The 19450-nt window shown below is 45.7% G+C and overlaps 1 protein-coding gene across 34 annotated transcripts in view; it reads right to left on the reverse strand.

Annotated features, from left to right (window-relative positions):
- The window catches only part of PUM1 (pumilio RNA binding family member 1), a 136609-nt gene extending 118908 nt beyond the window's left edge, over positions 1 to 17701 (reverse strand). For 30 of the 34 annotated variants that reach the window (XM_009203404.3, XM_009203407.3, XM_021938631.2 and 27 more), the window contains exons 1-2: positions 17533 to 17701; positions 10483 to 10856 (exon numbers count right to left, since the gene is read on the reverse strand). In XM_009203404.3, coding sequence (XP_009201668.1) covers positions 10483 to 10845 — 363 coding nt within the window. In that variant the 5' untranslated portion in view covers positions 10846 to 10856; positions 17533 to 17701. Of the gene's footprint in view, positions 1 to 10482; positions 10857 to 17532 lie in introns of those variants that run through there. The other 4 variants (XM_031666454.1, XM_031666452.1, XM_031666451.1 and 1 more) reach the window with 2 other exon arrangements.
- Positions 17702 to 19450: the final 1749 nt, after the last annotated feature.

Below are 19450 nucleotides of genomic sequence, written 5' to 3' on the forward strand. Positions count from 1 at the left end.
TGACCAACATGGTGAAATCCTGTCTCTACTAAAAATAGAAAAAGTAGACGGGCATGGTGGCACATGCTTGTAATCCCAGCTACTCAGGAAGTTAAGGCACCAGAGCTGCTTGAACCCAGCAGGCAGAGGTTGCAGTGAGCCAAGATCAAGCAACTACACTCCAGCCTGGGCAACAGAGCAAGACTCTGTTGTCTCCAAAAAAAAAAAAAAAAAAAAAAAATTAGCAGGGCATGGTAGCAGACACGTATAATCCCAGTTGCTCAGGAGGCTGAAGCAGGAGAACTGCTTGAACCCAGGAGGCGGAGGTTGCAGTGATCTGAGATCCTGCCACTTCTCTCCAGCCTAGGTGAATGGATGAAACTCCATCTCAAAAAAATAAAAATAAATAAAAACCTTTTAAAATTAAAGAAGGTAAAGAGATACATCACAAATATCTCTACAAACTGCCATTTCAGAGGCATATACAATCAAGTACCATTCGGCATTAGAGAAGAGCATCTGACTGAACCTTTTTTTTTTTTTTTTTTGAGATGGAGTCTTGCTCTGTCACCCAGGCTGGAGTGCAGTGGTGTGATCTCAGCTCACTGCAATCTCTGCCTCCCAGGTTCAAGTGATTCTCTTGCCTCAGCCTCCCAAGTAGCTGGGACCACAGGCACCCACCACTACACCTGGCTAATTTTTGTATTTTTTAGTAGAGATGGGGTTTCACCATGTTGGCCAGGCTGGTCTCGAACTCCTGACCTCAGGTGATTCACCCACCTCGGCCTCCCAAAGTGCTGGGATTACAGGCATGAGCCAATCGTGACCAGCTGAACTTCTTTTGTTTATACTGGAACAAGGTAATTCTTAAAGTTATAATCAGGCTAGGTTAAAGTTAGAGTCAGGCCGGGCATTGTGGCTCACACCTTTAATCCCAGTACTTTGGGAGGCCAAGGCGGGAGGATTGCTTGAGGCCAGGAGTTTAAAACCAGCCTGGACAACATGGCGAAACCCTGTCCCTACTAAAAATACAAAAATTAGCTGGGCATGGTGGTACAACCCTATAATCCCAGCTACTCAGAAGGCTGAGGCACCAGATCACTTGAACTCAGGCGGCAAAGGTTGCAGTGAGCCAGCCCAGATAGTGCCAGTGGGTGACAAAGTAAGACTCTGTCTCAAGAAAAAAAAAAAAGTTATAGTTGAAGAAGGCCTGCTGACGATTCTTTTGACCAAGTACATAATGTTAAGCCTTGTGAATTCTGAGTATAATGAAAAGGCTCTAAGAGTATATGCCTAAGAGAAACAAAATATGAAAGACGGATTATTCAGCTTTGACACGTTAACTAAATGCTACTAGCACAAATGCTAAGGCAATCTACCCAAAAGACAAGATTTATTGTCTAAGAGAGTCCATTAGCAGGTACAACAGAAAGACATTTCTAGGAATGTCGAGACTCCCCAGTTTGGAAAATACTTGGGCTCCCTCCCAGTTTAACATAGTAGTTCCTATTAATTACAAGGTATAAAAATTAACCGGAGCTCTTTCCTTTTGCCTCATTGCTCTCCTGAGAGCAAGATGGGTCACCAGCAGCTCTACTGGAGCCACTCTCAAAAATTCAGCCAGGGGGCCAGACGCGGTGGCTCAAGCCTGTAATCCCAGCACTTTGGGAGGCCAAGACGGGCGGATCACGAGGTCAGGAGATCAAGACCATCCTGGCTAACACGGTGAAACCCCGCCTCTACTGAAAAATACAAAAAGCTAGCCGGGCGAGGTGGTGGGTGCCTGTAGTCCCAGCTATGGGAGGCTGAGGCAGGAGAATGGCGTGAACCCGGGAAGCGGAGCTTGCAGTGAGCGGAGATCGCGCCACTGCACTCCAGCCTGGGCGACAGAGCGAGACTCTGTCTCAAAAAAAAAAAAAAAAAAAAATTCAGCCAGGGTTCTCTCTCTTGTTGCGTATGCTCAGACCAGCAAGATCTGATCCAAATTACGGCCTCAATATGCCCCATCAGTGTTTTCGTCAGTAAGCGAAGAAAATGGGTTTCATTAAGTTGGGCTGCATTAAGTTGGATGAAGTGATCTTCCTTGAATGGATTATCCAAGGCATCCACCCAATCCAAGAAACCATGGTAGCTCTTTTTCTAATATACAATAAAAACAAAATTTTTAAAACCCTTCAGGAAAAAAGATTAACAGCACTGAAGAGTAAGACTGGTTGACACATCAGGGGTGGGTATCAGAATATCATTGTAAGATGGCCATACCAAGTGAAAAAGAGAAAGTACAAGTGGAGTCAAAATATATTCATCCACTGAATTTTTTTTCGGGGGGGGGAATGGTGTTTCACTCTTGTTGCCCAGAGTAGAGTGCAATGGCATGATCTCCGCTCACCGCAACCTCTACCTCCCAGGTTCAAGCAATTCTCCTGCCTCAGCCACCCAAGTAGCTGGGATTACAGGCGTGTGCCACCACGCCCCACTTATTTTGTATTTTTAGTAGAGATGGGGTTTCTCCACGTTGGTTAGGCCTGTCTCGAACTCCTGACCTCAGGTGATCCGCCCGCCTTCGCCTCCCAAAGTGCTGGGATTACAGACGTGAGCCACGGCACCCAGCCTCATCCACTGAGTTTTGCCTGGCTCTCTGGAATTATCTCCCATAGGCAGTCAATGTATGGTGAATACGACATATCCTAGTGCTAAAAGAGTGCAAGCAAAGTGGGTAAACTCAGTGGAATTGTCCTCCAAATTTCTCTTCCCCCAGGGGAGAGCTTCTACCTATCTCTGTCCCTCATAATCCAGTACCGAGGCTACAGTTCAGCCAATCGACTTTAAATTTTTTGCCCTATTTCATCAACCACTTTATCTATCCCACAGCAGTTTACACAGAAAACAGATTTCACAATACAAGAATAAAACACTCTCAAGTCAAAGACTTGACCTTCGGCTTTTAGTAATGAAATTTTCAATGTCATTCAGGAAAAAAAAAAAATCTAAAGGTATAAAAATTACTGTCAAACTAAGAGTTTGTTGTTTGTTTTTTTTTTTTTAGACGGAGTCTTGCTCTGTCATCCAGGCTGGAGTGCAGTGGCATGATCTCGGCTCACTGCAAGCTCCACCTCCCGGGTTCATGCCATTCTCCTGCCTCAGCCTCCCGAGTAGATTGGACTACAGGCACCTGCCACCTCACCCGGCTAATTTGTTGTATTTTTAGTAGAGATGGGGTTTCACCGTGTTAGCCAGGATGGTCTCGATCTCCTGATCTCGTGATCTGCCCGCCTCAGCTTCCCAAAGTGCTGGGATTACAGGCGTGAGCCACTGTGCCCAGCCCAAAATAAGTAACATTTTTAAACAGACAACTCATTTGGGTGAGAAGATGTTTTTCTAGTGTTTCCTAGTATTTGTTTTTTTTTTTTTTTTTTTTTTGGAGACGGAGTCTCGCTCTGTCGCCCAGGCTAGAGTGCAGTGGCCGGATCTCAGCTCACTGCAAGCTCCGCCTCCCGGGTTTACGCCATTCTCCTGCCTCAGCCTCCCGAGTAGCTGGGACTACAGGCGCCCGCCACCTCGCCCGGCTAGTTTTTTTTGTATTTTTTAGTAGAGACGGGGTTTCGCCGTGTTAGCCAGGATGGTCTCGATCTCCTGACCTCGTGATCCGCCCGTCTCGGCCTCCCAAGTATTTGTTTTTTATAATTTCCTTTATTTCATTCTTTTTCTTTTTTTTTTTTTTTTCAAAGAGACAGGATCTCACTCTCATACAGGCTGGAGTGCCTGAACTCCCTGGGCTCAAGCGATCCTCCCGCCTCAGCTTCCTGAGTAGGACTACAGGCATATGCCACCATGCCCAGCTAATTTTTTTCCTTTTTATTGTAGAGACAGTGTCTCACTATATTGCCCAGGCTGGTCTCAAACCCCTGGCCTCAAGCAATCCTCCTGACTCAACCTCCTGAGTATCTGGGATTAGAGGCAGGAGCCAATGTACCCAGCTTTGTTTTCTAGTATTTTGCTCCATATCCATTATCTCCTTTTTTTTTTTTTTTGAGATAGAGTCTTGCTCTGTCGCCCAGGCTGGAGTGCAGGGGCGCGATCTTGGCTCACTACAACCTCTGCCCTGCCTCCCGGGTTAGAGCAATTCTCATGCCTCAGCCTTTCGAGCAGCTGGAATTACAGTAATGCACCACGACGCCCGGCTAGTTTTTGTATTTTTAGTAGAGACAGGGTTTCACCATGTTGCCCAGGTTGGTCTCGAACTCCTGGCCTCAAGTGATCCGCCCACCTCGGCCTCCCAAAGTGCTGGGATTACAGGCACAAGCCACCACGCCTGGCCCAATATCCATCATCCTTTTTCTTTTTTTTTGAGACGGAGTTTCCCTGTCACCCAGGCTGGAGTGCAGTGGCAGGATCTCGGCTCACTGCAACCTCTGCCCCCTCCCCCGGATTCAAGTGATTTTCCTGCCTCAGCCTCCTGAGTAGCTGGGATTACAGGCACGCACCACCACATCTGGCTAATTTTTGTATTTTTGTTAGAGACAGGGTTTCACCACGTTGGCTGGTCTCAAACGCCTGACCTCACCCTCCCAAAGGGCCTGCCTCAGCCTCCCAAAGGGCTGGGATTACAGGTATGAGCCACCACGCCCGGTCCGCATTATCTAATTGTACACTGTGGGTATAATTGTACAGGCAAAACAAAAAAATTTTTTTTTCATGAGACTTCTTTCCCTTACTTCCCTCCAAAGACCTCAATTTGGCCCAAAAATGAGGGCTCTAAAGTTTCTACCTGTACCAGATACAACAATTTTATGTATTATACCAAAAGATGTTTCTATTATTAAAGTAGAAAAAAAGAAAAATACGGAAAGACCGTAAAGAGCTTGCATGTTTTAGGCCAGGAATGGTGGCTCACGCCTGTAATCCCAGCACTTTGGGAGGCCGAGGCGGGCGGATCACCTGAGGTCAGGAGCTCGAGACCAGCCGGGCAACATGGTGAAACCCCATCTCTACAAAAGAAAAAAAAAAAAAAAAATTAGCCGGGCATGATGGCGGTTGCCTGTAATCCCAGCTACTCAGGAGGCTGAGGCAGGAGATTCACTTGAACCTGAGAGGCAGAGGCTGCAGTGAGCCAAGATTGAGCCACTTAACTCTGGCCTGGGCAACAGAGTGAGACTCCATCTCAATTAAAAAAAGAGAGGAAAACTCAACCACTAAGAGGATTTGCTACATCAAACAGGAAAATCCTAACTTCAAAAGGGCTTCTCATGGGCTCAAGTGATCCTCCTACCTCAGTCCTCCAAGTAGCTGGGACCACAGGCACAGTGCCACCATGCCTGGCTAATTTGTGTGTATTTTGTAGAGACGAGATATCACCATGTTGTCCAGGCTGCTCTGGAACTCCTGGGGGCTCAAACCATCCATCCTCCTCGGCCTCCCAAAGTGCTGGGATTACAGGTGTGAGCCACTGCATCCAGCCAAAATATGAAAAACTTTTCAATGTAAGAATACAAGTGGGTCAGGAATGGTGACTCACGCCTATAATCTCAGCACTTTGGGAGGCTGAGGCGGGCAGATCACCTGAGGTCAGGAGTTTGAAACTAGCCTGGCCAACATGGTGAAAGCTCGTCTCTACTAAAAATACAAAATTAGCCAGGCATGGTGGTGCACACTTGTAGTCCCAGCTACTGGGGAGACTGAGGCAGGAGAATCACTTGAACCCAGGAGGGTTGCAGTGAGCTGAGATCGCACCACTGCACTCTAGCCTGGACTACAGAGCGAGACTTTATCCCAAAAAAAAAAAAAAAAAAAAAAAAAAAAAGGGAGTTTGAGACCAGCCTGAGCATGGTGAAACTCCATCTTTACAAAAAATACAAAGATGATCTAGGCGTTGTGGCGTGCACCTGTGGTTCCAGCAAAGGGAGGCCAAGGCAGAAGAATCGCTGGAGCCGGGGAGGCAGAGGTTGCAGTGAGCCTAGATGGTGCCCACTGCACTCCAGCCTGGGCAACAGGAGCAAAATCCTGTCTCAATAAATAAAAAGAAAAAAGTGTAAAAGTGATTGCTCTTTAAAAGGGAGTAATTATGAGAGAAAAAGTAGCTGGCATGATATGGAGTTCCCCTCACTCCAACACTACTGGCATCACAGCCTGTGATATTCTTTACTTCACTAATTCACTGGTGAAAGCATCCTGCCAATTTGATCTTAAACTCTGTTCCATTATGGCCAAAGGGCCATTTAAAAAAAAAAAGAGGCCCAGTGGTAGGGTAGAATGAGCTGGCAATAGATCACTTTATATTGAGTCATTCTGTCTCTACAGAGATAAGTTTCCATCCACATTACCACTTAGAACACATATGTAATAAAAAACAGACCTGAAGAAAAATGGACTTTACCATTACTGCTTTTGGGAGCTGGGGGGAAGTACTCCTGCAATTATAGGAGAATGGTCAACATTTGTATTCATCTCATTATTATTAAAGTTTACGATCTCTAAATTTCAAGCAAAATCATGGCAAAGCAATTCTTTGGCCTTGTAATGTGCCACTTGGTTGCATAGTTTTGTCTGGTTTATCTTGCCTAGGCAAGCAGAAATAGATCTAGAACATGGACACTGGAATCAAAGACTGATTTCAAAAACCAGGTATTACCTGGTAACAAAGGCTCAGTTTCTCACTTTTCAAAAAAGGATATTTATCTCCTTCACAGGATTGCTGAAAGGATTAAGTATAGGAAATACAATAGCCCAATGCCTAGAACATAATAAATGTTTCCATTATCATCAGTGGTTCTCAACCTCTTTTCCACTCTGGCCCGCGTGACAGATCAGGCACCCTCTTACACCTCCTATCAGTAACAGTGGCTAATAAGGGCAAAGATTCTCCACCTAGAGATGTGCCCCTTTGCTCTTCAATTATACTACCCTCACCACAGCTGCCTATCCAAGTGGCCTCTACCTGTTGCCATGTGTTTCCCAGCAGGATGGCTGAGCTGTAAGATCCACTCATTTACCTGAGCGCAAAACTGAAGAAACTCTGGTCTTCCCTCATTCAATCAACACGAAAGTTTCATAATACCTCCTGGAAAAGGGGCATGAAAAACACAAGTCTCTGATCTAGAATAGTTCAGTCCAGAAGGTGAGAACAACACTAAAACCAGTACAATACACTATAATGACTACAGAAAAGTAATCTGTGGGTGGTCCACAACTGCAACATACCAACTACCCTGAGTTCCCCAACGTTGTTCACTATTTCATGTGTCCAGCCCAAAGAATTATGTTGTAATGATGAATGCCAATTCCAAGGTCACTGGTTTAGGCCACCTGGGTGGGAAACAGGTTTTGCCATTTACTAGTATTAACTCAAGTTTGCTAACTGACCTGGATAAAACTGCTCAGTAAGTCAGATGTGATTCCTTATGATAGGGCTCAGTGTAAGACAGAGGCCTGAGTAAGCCTTCAATAAATGCTTGTTAACTTGCACAGCAATAATCAGATCTTAGAGCTCTGCCAAGGACTGACCTAGAGTTTGATTTGCTCACCTAGCAAAGAACAGGCCAGGCACCTTGACTCTCCTTTCAGCTTTCACCCATCAGTCTATCATTAGGAAACACAACAAAAGATCTTATAGATCTTTATTACAGATTTTAAAAAACCAATGTTTATGATTTTTAAATAATGTTTAGACAAACAGTACAGAGATTACAGGGTTTGTTTTTGCCCCCTACACAGATGCTACCCAAATTAAATACCTCCTACCTTGATCTCCCGCTACATGTAGAGCTGCCTACAGTCCACACCTAGATATTCTGCTTCTACCTCAAACTCAACAGGTGTACTATCAAATGTAATTGCCGTGTCCCAAACCAGAGCCACTCTGCACTTTTCCTCCATTACTTCATCTTTCCAGGATATAAGATTTCTAATTCAATCACCAAATTCTGTACATATCTTCATCCCAAAGAAAGAGAAAATCTTTTTTTTTTTTTTTCCTGGAGACAAGAGTTTCGCTCTTGTCACTCAGGCTGGAGTGCAACGGTGTGATCTCTGCTCACTGCCGGGTTCAAGCGATTCTCCTGCCTCAGCCTCCTGAGGAGCTGGGATTACAGGTGTGCACCACCAAGCCAGGCTAATTTTTTTGTATTGTTAGTAGAGACGGGGTTTCACCATGTTGGCCAGGCTGGTCTTTAACTCCTAACCTCAGGTGATCCACCTGCCCTTGACCTCCCAGTGTTGGGATTACAGGCATGAGCCACCACACCCAGCCAAAAATCTTCTCTTTTTTCTTTTCTTTCTTTTTTTTTTTTTTTTTTGATACAGTGTCTCACTCTGCTGCCCAGGTTGAAGTGCAGTGGCATGATTTCTGTTCACTGCAATCTCTGCCGCCCAGGCTCAAGCAATCCTTCCACCTCAGCCTCCCAAGTAGCTGGGACCACAGGCATGTGCCACCACACCCAGCTAATTTTTTACTTTATTTTTTTGAGATGGAGTTTCACCCGTTGCCCAGGTTGGAGTGCAATGGCAAGATCTCAGCTCACTGCAAACTCCCTGTCCTGGGTTCAAGTGACTCTCCTGCCTCAGCCTCCCAAGAAGCTGGGATTACAGGCATGCGCCACCATGCCTGGCTAATTTTTGCATTTTTAGTAGAGACGGGGTTTCACCATGTTGGTCAGGCTGGTCTCAAACTCCTGACCTGAGGTGATCCACCTACCTTGGCCTCCCAAAGTGCTGGGATGACAGGCATGAGCCACTGCACCCAGCCTGTCTTTGTTTCTACTATGGCAAAGAAGTGGCCAGATGCAGTGGCTCACACTTGTAATCCCAGCACTCTGGGAGTCCAAGGTGGGTAGATCACTTTGAGCCCAGGAGTTTGAGACCAGTCTGGCCAACATGGCAAAACCCCGTCTCTACAAAAAATACAAAAAGTAGCCGGGTGTGGTGTTGCACACCTGTAGTCCCCAGCTACTCAGGACGCTGAGGTGGGAGGATCACTTGAACCAGGGAGGCCATGGTTGCAGTGAGCCAAGATCACATCACCACACTCCAGCCTGGATGACAGAGCTAGACTCTGTCTCAAAAAAAAAAAAAAAAAAAAAAAAAGGCTGGGCGCGGTGGCTCACACCTGTAATCCCAGCACTTTGGGAGGCCGAGGCAGGTGGATCACTTGAACTCAGGAGTTCAAGACCAGACTGGCCAACATGGTGAAACCCTCTCTCTACTAAAAATACAAAAATTAGCCAGGCATGGAGGTGGGTGTCTGTAATCTCACTCGGGAGGGTGAGGCAGGAGAACTGCTTCAACCTGGGACGGTGAAGCTGCAGTGAGCTGAGATGGCGCCACTGCACTTCAGACTGGGCGACAGAGCGAGACTCCGTCTCAAAAAAAAAGAGAGAAAAAACTATGGTTCACTTTTGGGGGGTTCAGAGGAAGTATAATAAATTCAGACTTGCAGGTATGTTTGTACCTGATTTTTTCTGAAGTAAAACAGAAGGATTAGAGTCCTAATGAAAAATGTCAGTTCTCACTAATCAGTACTCAGTTGGGTAACACAAAATGAACCTTTCCAAATTCAATCTATACCCAATTTCAGAGAGTACCCTGATCAAAACAGTCTAATCTTTTGCTTGGTCACTATCAAGAAGTCAGGAAACATGATCAGGCTAACCTCTCTTCTCAGTAAAATATGCTATGATTCCCACTTTGGTTTTAGATTTATAAGACTAAACATGCTAAAATTAAAAACTAAACAATAACAAGAGGACAAAGGTGGTTAAAACCTAAAAGCCACAACCACTGCTCTCTGACACAATATATCAGTCCCATTTCAAATAAATTTCACTTGAGCAGCTGATGTTATCAACTTCCCCTACTTTCAACTACAACATCTTAAAATCAAGTCACCCACACCCAAGAGAAAAGATTCAAAAATATGTATCTGTCCTATAAACAACCCCAGCAGTTCTTATATCAATAGTAAAAAAAAGTATCCTTTGTTCCAAAAAAAGTGTTCTTAAAAATGCATTGTATAGGCCAGGCGTGGGTGGCTCACAACTGTAGTCCCAGCACTTTGGGAGGCCGAAGCCGGCAGATCACTTGAGGTCAGGAGTTCAAGGCCAGCCTGGTCAACATGGTGAAACCCCGTTTCTACTGAAAATACAAAATCAGCCAGGCGTGGTGGTGCACGCCTGTAGTCCCAGCTACTCAGGAGGCTGAGGCAGGAGAATTCCTTGAACCTGGGAGGCGGCGGATGCAGTGAGCCGAGATTGGGTGACTGCATTCCAGCCTGGGTGACAGAGCGAGACTCCATCTCGAATGAATGAATGAAGTGGCTATTTACTATTTAGCACCAGAATGATAAATGACCCAGTAACAGTATTACAACAATCAACCTTTAAAACAAGTAACTGTTTGTACCAAATGAAATTAGCAATTTAAGTTTTTAAAGACATTCATTGAAAGCAGATATCCTAAGTGGACAGTGATTATAAAGGAAGGTCAAAGCTGAAATAGTGAACTTTTTTTTACCTGATGCTCTGCATGAATGTTATCCCCAGTAGGCCATCGATGTTTGCTATTATTATAGCCGCCTCCTCCACTTCCTCCTCCCCCAAGCTGCTCACCATGCTGCCTCTGAAAGAAGTAGTCCACCATAGCGTCGTCCTGGGAACGGCCTGCAACTCCTATGGATCCTGGGACAGGGCTGGAGTGAGTCCCAGCTGCAAGAGCCTGATTTGCAGCTGGTTGTGGCTGCGCTTGCGACCCTGTTCCAGATGTCAAAACAACAGGCATGTTGGGATTAGCTGGTTCTTGAGGGTGATGTTTCAGGTGGGGGCTGAAAGAGTCCTGCCAAAGCACTGCTTTTCTCTTCAAGACACATGCAACGCTCATTCCACCAACACCTAAGGACAAACAGGTTACAAATGTTTAATATTTGCATCTCCTGAAACATAAAATACACCAAGATAAAAACATGAACCCCACATCTTTTGCAATAAATAAATCATTGGTGGCATGCACTCTGGCATGGTATTGAGATTAGAACTCAATACTACAACTTCAGGGAAGTTTATGTTGTTAACCAACATGTTAGACTTCTATCAATCTACCCAACTTATTTATACCTCAAACCAACTGACAGTTTCTAAATTAACAAAAGCTTTTTTTTTTTTTGAGACAGAGTTTTGCCCTTGTTGCCCAGGCTGAGGTGCAATGACGCGATCTCAGCTCACTGCAACCTCCGCCTCCTAGATTCAAGCGATTCTTCTGCCTCAGCCTCCGGAGTAGCTGGTCCTACAGGCACCCACCACCACGGCCGGCTAATTTTTTGTATTTTTAGTAGAGACGGGTTTAATCAGTCGGCCAGGCTGGTCTTGAACTCCCGACTTCAGGTGATCTGCCTGCCTCGGCCTCCCAAAGTGCTGAGATTACAGGCGTGAGCCACCGCGCCCAGCCCCAAAAGCCTTTTTAAAACTATCACAACTTCGGCTGGGTGTGGTGGCTCATGCCTGTAATCCCAGCACTTTGGGAGTCCGAGGTGGGTGGATCACCTGACGTCAGGAGTTCGAGACCAGTCTGGCCAACATGGTGAAACCCCGTCTCTACTAAAAATATAAAAACCAGCCAGGCTGGGTGCCTATAATCCCAGCTACTCGGGAGGCTGAGGCAGGAGAATGGCTTGAATCCAGGAGGCAAAGGTTGCAGTGAGCCGAGATCGCGCCACTGCACAGTGAGCCGAGATCGCGCCACTGCACTCCAGCCTGGGCGACAGAGTGAGACTCTGTCTCAAAAAATAAATTAATTAAATAAATAAATAAATAAATCACAACTTTACAGCTGGAGCAGACATATGCTAATAAGTAAACAAAAGCCTAAACCCATATATAATTAGCAATGTGGCTCAGCTTGTCTAATTTGAAAGGATCCCTTAAAGTGTCCAACATATTGGCCAGACGCGGTGGCTCAAGCCTGTAATCCCAGCACTTTGGGAGGCCGAGATGGGCGAATCACAAGGTCAGGAGATCGAGACCATCCTGGCTAACATGGTGAAACCCCATCTCTACTAAAAAATACAAAAAACTAGCCGGGCAAGGTGGCGGGCGCCTGTAGTCCCAGCTACTCAGGAGGCTGAGGCAGCAGTATGGCATAAACCAGGGAGGTGGAGCTTGCAGTGAGCTGAGATCCGGCCACTGCACTCCAGCCTGGGCAACAGAGCGAGACTCCGTCTCAAAAAAAAAAAAAAAAAAAGTGTCCAACATATTGGCCGGGTGAGGTGGCTCACGCCTATAATCCTAACACTTTGGAGGCCAAGGCGGGTATATTACTTGAGGTCAGGAGTTCCAGACCAGCATGGCCAACATTATGAAACCCCATCTCTACTGGAAATACAAAAATTAGCTGGGTGTGGTGGTATACACTTCCCAGCTACTTGGGGAGGCTGAGGCAAGAGAATCATTTCAACTCGGGAGGCGGAGGTTGCAGTGAGCCAAATTCACACCACTGCACTCCAGCCTGGGCGACAAATCAAGACTCTATCTCATTTAAAAAAAAAAAAAACCTCCAATATATTGATAGGATACTCCTTAAAGAAACAATAAGACCCTCTGACCAAGAACAGAAGCAGAATGCTCTTAGCCTAAGCCCTCTCCTCAGTTGTCACTGATTTTTTTTTTTTTTTTTTTTTTTTTGAGACGGAGTCTCACTCTGTCGCCCAGGCTGGAGTGCAGTGGCCGGATCTCAGCTCACTGCAAGCTCCACCTCCCGGGTTCACGCCATTCTCCTGCCTCAGCCTCCCGAGTAGCTGGGACTACAGGCGTCCGCCATATCGCCCGGCTAGTTTTTTGTATTTTTTAGTAGAGACGGGGTTTCACCGTGTTAGCCAGGATAGTCTCGATCTCCTGACCTCATGATCCACCCGTCTCGGCCTCCCAAAGTGCTGGGATTACAGGCTTGAGCCACCGCGCCCGGCCCCCAGTTGTCACTGATTTTTAAAAGCATCAATATTTTTACCAGTAACTTACAACTATTAATTGTAATCGCATTATGCCATTAGTACTTCAGCTACTATAAACAGGATAAGACCAAACCAAATTTAAACACTTTATATTGGTATAGAAAGCCTCACTACAGGCTGGGCACGGTGGCTCACTCCTGTCATCCCAGCACCTTTGGAGACTTAGGCAGGGAGAATCGCTTGAGCCAGGAGCTGAAGACCAGCCTGGGCAACACAGTAAGACCCCCATCTCTATTACTTTATTAAGAAATAAGGCTCTAAGAAGGCCAGTGGAGGCCGGGCACGGTGGCTTATGCCTGTAATGCCAGCACTTTGGGAGGCTGAGGCAGGCAGATCATGAGGTCAGGAGATCGAGACCATCCTGGCTAACATGGTGAAACCCTGTCTCTACTAAAAACACAAAAATTAGCCAGGTATGGTGGCACACGCCTGTAATCCCAGCTACTCAGGAGGCTGAGGCAGAAGAACCACTTGAACCAGGGAGGTGGAGGTTGCAGTGAGCCGAGATCGTGCCACTGCACTCCAGCCTGAGTGACAGAGCGAGACTCTGTCTCAAAAAAAAGACAAATAAAATAAAATAAATAATTTTTTAATTATTAAAAAAAAAAAAAAAAGCCTCACTATAAAAACTAGAAGCCTCAGCTGGGTGTGGCGGCTCACACCTACAATCCCAGCACTTTGGGAGGCTGAGGTGGGCAGATAGCTTGAGCCCAGAAGTTCAAGACCAGCCTGAGCAACATAGCAAGACCTATCTCTACTAAAAATAATTAGCCAGGCATGGTGGCATGTGCCTATAGTCCCAGCTACTCGGGAGGCTTAGGTGAGTGGATCATTTGAGCCCAGAAGTGGGAGGTTGCACACCCGCTTGGGCAAGAGTGAGATCCTGTCTCAAAAACGAACAAACAAAAAACAGAAGCTTCAACACGGTAATAGTGTAACAAATATATCGCAGACATTGTCTCATCACAAAAGCACTGAAAAGCAGCCATTATTATTTCTATTTTACAAATGAAAACACTAAGGTACAGGAGGAGAATGTGGTGTGTCCAAGGCCATTCAATTAGCAAGTAGCAGAGAAAGGATTCAAACCCTAATCTGTTCTGTTCCCAAGCTTACTTCTTTCTACTAACTCCTTGCAGGAGTAACTCAACAGTATCTCTCACTTGTATCCTCTGGAAGACCAACAAAGAATCCCTGAAATGTTACTATGAAACGTTAAAGTTACTTAAAATCAAAAACGACATCTGTATTTAAGATAGAACACTTACCAGCCTGTGGGTGCTTTTAAAAAATGCTACAAAGTGTCCGGGCGCAGTGGCTTATGCCGGTAATCCCAGCACTTTGGGAGGTGGAGGCAGGCACATCACAAGGTCAGAATTCGAGACCAGCCTGGCCTATATGCTGAAACCCTGTTTCTACTAAAAATATAAAAATTAGCCAGGTGTGGTGGCACGTGCCTGTAGTCCCAGCTACTCGGGAGGCTGAGGCAGAAGAATCGCTTCAACCAGGGAGGCGGAGGTTGCAGTGAGCGGAGATCCAGCCACTGCACTCCAGCCTGGGCAACAGAGTGAGACTCCATCTTAAAAAAAAAAAAACCTACAGAGTAAATCAGTTACCAATTAGGACACACCTGTCCACAGCCACCAGTCTAATTTCAAAGCCATCAGCCTAACAGTCTACTGCTACAAATGCCTTATCTCTCCTCCCAACTCCCACTGTGATGCTTCAAAAACAAATTTATAACAAATCTACTATCTCTCTGTTGCATAAATAAACCTTCTGATAAAGTAGCATTTGCTTCTCACAAGTAAATTCATGTTCGGAAGCCAGCCTAAGAAGACACAATGGAATCTGTAATTTGTTTAAAGTCTAATTTGGAAATGCCTAGTCTAGCTTAAGAATTCCAATCCATCAGAACCTTAGCAGGGTACTGGAGTAGCCTAACCTAGACACTAATCCATGCTCAAGTACCAAAACCAAAAAATCATAGCCCTGTTTCACCATTGGTCTTTCAAAAATGCAAACCAGCCTAATGCCTCCCTGCTTGGTTTTTTAAAGAATCCATTACTCTCTTAGTACCAATACTAGACGGTCCCATTTTGTTCTAAAAGGAAATTTCGATCTAACAATCTTTGTTCTAAAGCAGGCCAAGGGTTCCAAAACCCAAGTTCTGCCACTAAACCAACAACCTGTTTCCTCATCTAGAAAATGAAAGAAATCCTTACTCTATGACTCTCAATGTTTTGGGTTTTTCTTAATCAAAATGAGATAAATGTAAAAGTTTTTGGTAAATTTAAAGTCATCGTGCTTAAGAGTCTTAGAATTTAGTTAAGGCAATGGAACTCCAGTCCCTAACAGAATTCCTAAAACAGCAAATGCAATCTTTTCTGAAATAAAAAGCCTTCTCAAAATAGTTATCTAGGAGGGTGAGAGAAGGATAATGAGATTACTTAAGGAGGACAATGTACAGTATTCCAGTGATGGACCCACAAAAAGTCCTGACTTCACCACTACGCAATACACCCAAGTAAAAATTACACTTGAACCTCACAAATTATACAAATAAAAAATTTTTAAAAAAACAATAGTTATCTAACAAAGATATCCACATAAAAGAGGAGTTAATCACTGAAGCACACTAAACACAACTTCATTCTAAAAGGAATGGGGGGAAGGAAAGACTCCTATAAAAACGTTCAAACAAAACAATTGGCTTTTGTAAAGCTATCTGTATGCCCTAAGACTTCCTGCTTTACCTAAAGAGGCAAGGCAGTTTCTCAAACCAGAGAAAACCCGGCAGGACAATTTCAAAGTGAGCAAATACCTAAGCAATTAACATGTATCTAGGGTAGTTTTGTAATATTTTGGCAAATACGGCACAAAAATTTAAAACTCAGTATCCTAAATATCAGAAAAGCTCACTAAAAACTTAGGTGTAGCATTTAAAATGTGATTTTTTTAACAAATGACTCCTTATAAGTACTTCAAGCAACTAGCAGCGCTCAGTCTAGCTACTCTTTCAGCTTTCAAGTGTTTACAAAGTTTTTTAAAATATCACTAATTGAGTTGAATTCAAAGGAACACGGTTCAATCTATTTCCATGGCTCACCTTTTACTAAAATGCTCAGTGGTTTAAAAGGTGTTTATTTTTACCACACTTAACAAACATTCTGTGGTCATAAATTTATTTTAAAGCAGTTCATCCCAAACCTAAACAAATTCCAACTTCAAAAAGCTGTGGCCTTGAACAAAATGAATTGTGGCTAAAGCAAAACACTAACTCAAAGTTCAGAATCCGGAGAGCGTTTCCAAAGGGCCCAGATAAAGAATCAACAGCCCCCGAGTGTTTTATAAAGTTAAAATTAGCAATGGGTCAAAATGTTTATTTTGCTTACGAAAACTGCATCGGAAGCTACATTTCTTGAGGGTGGGCCTGTCTTGGTAAGTTTTTAGGTGCTTTCAAAAAACAAAATGCTAAGCCTATTGTTTCAGAAGTTAACTGACTTTAAAACAGAACCCAGGAAAAGCTTCATAAAATCTTATTCTTAATTAATCCCAGTAATAACAGGAATTGAGCAAAATGGTACTGAGAGCTGAGAACAGTGTTTTCTTAATTGAACAATAAAAGGTAACAATCCTTTAAGAGTTACGGGAGGATAAAGCCTTCTCTGGTAATGCTGTGTGTGGGTTTCTGGCTTTGTTTTTTTCGGCGGGGGCGGGGGGGTGCTATAGGAGGGAAAAGTTACAGGAGTGTATTCCTCGCTTGACGTGGGAATGGTACTGACAAGTAAAACAAATGACCTATGTTTACCAAGCACGTTTGTGAGGACTAAAACTATCTAGTATTGTGTATCTAGATTTTCCTACAAGCAAGGGGTGAATCCCTCTTTGAGTTAAGAGATACACCAACACCGGGAGGCTCAAAGAGGAAGAACCCACCAAAAACACAAGCTCACACGGAAACAAAAGGCCACAGCACTCAGGAGCCTAAAAAGCATTCTGAAACTTCCTGATCGCCACTTCTCCACATTTAAGGATCGCAAAGTTCCCCCACGGTGAATCTCGCCTGTGAACAAGGGCCACGGCTGCTTCTAAAGCGATTTATTGTTCCTCCTCCACCGGCGCTGCCACGGAAGCTCAAGAAGTCGAAGAAATCGGGGTGGCACAGAATTACACTCCATGGCCACACAGAAGACTCGGGGCTTCGCAAACCCATCAAAAAAAGAAACCCGAATAGCAACATCAATCTTCGGTGGTTCCCAACAGGGCCGGGCAAAAAATGTAGAGGCACGTCTACGCCCTGGGCTCGGGCCTAAACCCCCAGCATTTTCCTAGCTTCGACCCCGCTCCCCACCCCCTCCCTCCTTTGATAACAATAGGGGCCTTGCTGCTGACTCCAAAACATGTACGAGGAACAGCGAGTGAGAAGCCTCAGCCAGGGCCCCGGCGGCTTTTCCAAAGCCCTTCTCACCCCCACAACCGCTCTCAAACACCAATACGAAGGGACAATCTGCTCGCTAGGGGTCCGGAGCAGCGTTTGGGGCCGGTGGGGTGCGGATACTCACGGGCGGAGCGGTAGGATGAAGATGGATTTCAGCCCCCCGATCTTCTCTCTCCGGCGCTCTCGCTCCCCCTTACCTTTCACTCCGACAACATGGCGGCCCACTGGGGACTGGGCTGGCGCGGTGCATCCTGGGATAGGCTCCGGCCCCGGCCCCGGCGGTGGCAGCGGCATGTGCGGAGAAGGCTGGCGGCTGTGGAACAGGTTGCCTGGTTGCCATGCCAACCCAGGGCCTGTGTGAACTCGGGAAACTCTCAGGCAACACAAACGCTGCGCGCGAGTGCCCGCCCGCTAGGCGAGCGCGCGCCGCCAGGGCCTAAGGCGGGGTCCCGCCGGCCCCCACCTGGGAGAACACGGCCCGGAGCTCGACCGAGTCTCGGACGCGCACCCTGCCCTCGCCGCGCCCTCGCAAGCTCGTCCCCGAGCACCACAGCCCGCAGGGTTCGCGGACGGTCACCCGCACGGCGCTGGCCCTGGAGGTTCAGGGTTCAAACCCCTTCTCTGCAGCTTTCTGCCGCTTTCTAGCTCTGTGGCCTTATTTAAATCGACCTGCCTCCATTTCCACATTTGTACAATGAAGAAGAAAGTAACCCCCACTTAACAGAATGGCCTGGAGGATTAAGTGGAATAATGTATGTCAAGTACTTAGTGCAGTGCCTGGGCCTGGTAAGCGGTCCCACAACATACAGGACGAGGTGCGGTGCAGAATGAAAAATACGGGGTCCCTTATTCAAATACCATTACGAATTTCAAGATGGCAACACCACAACATTCAACCAAGAACATAAAACTGCCCTGCTTGTAAGCACTGAATGTTAATGTTAGCTGTTATTCTATCCAGTTTCGAATATCAATGGAAATTTGGCCACTTGATGAAAGTGACTTTTCAAATCACTCGTATTTGTTAAGATATAGTCATACTATCTCTTTTTTAGTATTATTTTTTGAGACGGGGTTTCGTTCATTGTTGCCCAGGCTGAAGTGCAATGGCATGATCTTGGCTCACTGCAACATCCACTTCCTGGGTTCAAGAGATTCTCCCGCCTCTGCCTCCCCAGTAGCTGGGATTAGAGGCATGCACCACCACCCCCAGCTAATTTTGTATTTTTAGTAGAGACAGGGTTTCTCCATGTTGGTCAGGCTCGTCTCAAACTCCGGACTTCAGGAGATCCGCCCGCCTCAGCCTCCCAAAGTCCTGGGATTACAGGCGTGGGCCACCGTGCCCGGCCTTTAATCATACTATCTCAAACTAAACTCAAAATAGATTGAAAACAGACAAATCACAATGCTGTAAAAGACCAGAAGAAGATATGGGGGGAAGCTCTATAATTGGAGGAGGGAAAATGTTTACACTCATGAATCAAAATCAAAAGATCACAAAAGAACAGATTGAAAGAAATATAAACATCTGTACAGGAAGAGATGCCATCAACAAACTAGAACAAATGGCTAAAAAATGTTTGCAATGCACAGCCGGGCGCGGTGGCTCACGCCTATAATCCCAGCACTTTGGGAGACCAAGACGGGTGGATTAGGAGGGCAAGAGATCAAGACCATCCTGACCAACATGGTGAAACCCCACCTCTATTAAAAATACAAAAAAATTAGCCGGGCATGGTGGCGGGCGCCTGTAGTCCCAGCTACTCGGGAGGCTGAGGCAGGAGAATCACTCAAACCCAGGACGCGGAAGTTGCAGTGAGCCGAGATTGTGCCACTGCACTCCAGCCTGGTGACAGAGTGAGACTCCATCTCAAGAAAAATAAAATAAAATAAAATAAAATAGGCCGGGCGCGGTGGCTCACGCCTGTAATCCCAGCACTTTGGGAGGCCGAGGCGGGCGGATCACAAGGTCAGGAGATCGAGACCACGGTGAAACCCCGTCTCTACTAAAAATACAAAAAATTAGCCGGGCGCGGTTGTGG

The sequence above is a fragment of the Papio anubis genome, chromosome 1, assembly GCF_008728515.1.
Source record: "Papio anubis isolate 15944 chromosome 1, Panubis1.0, whole genome shotgun sequence".
NCBI lineage: Eukaryota > Metazoa > Chordata > Mammalia > Primates > Cercopithecidae > Papio > Papio anubis.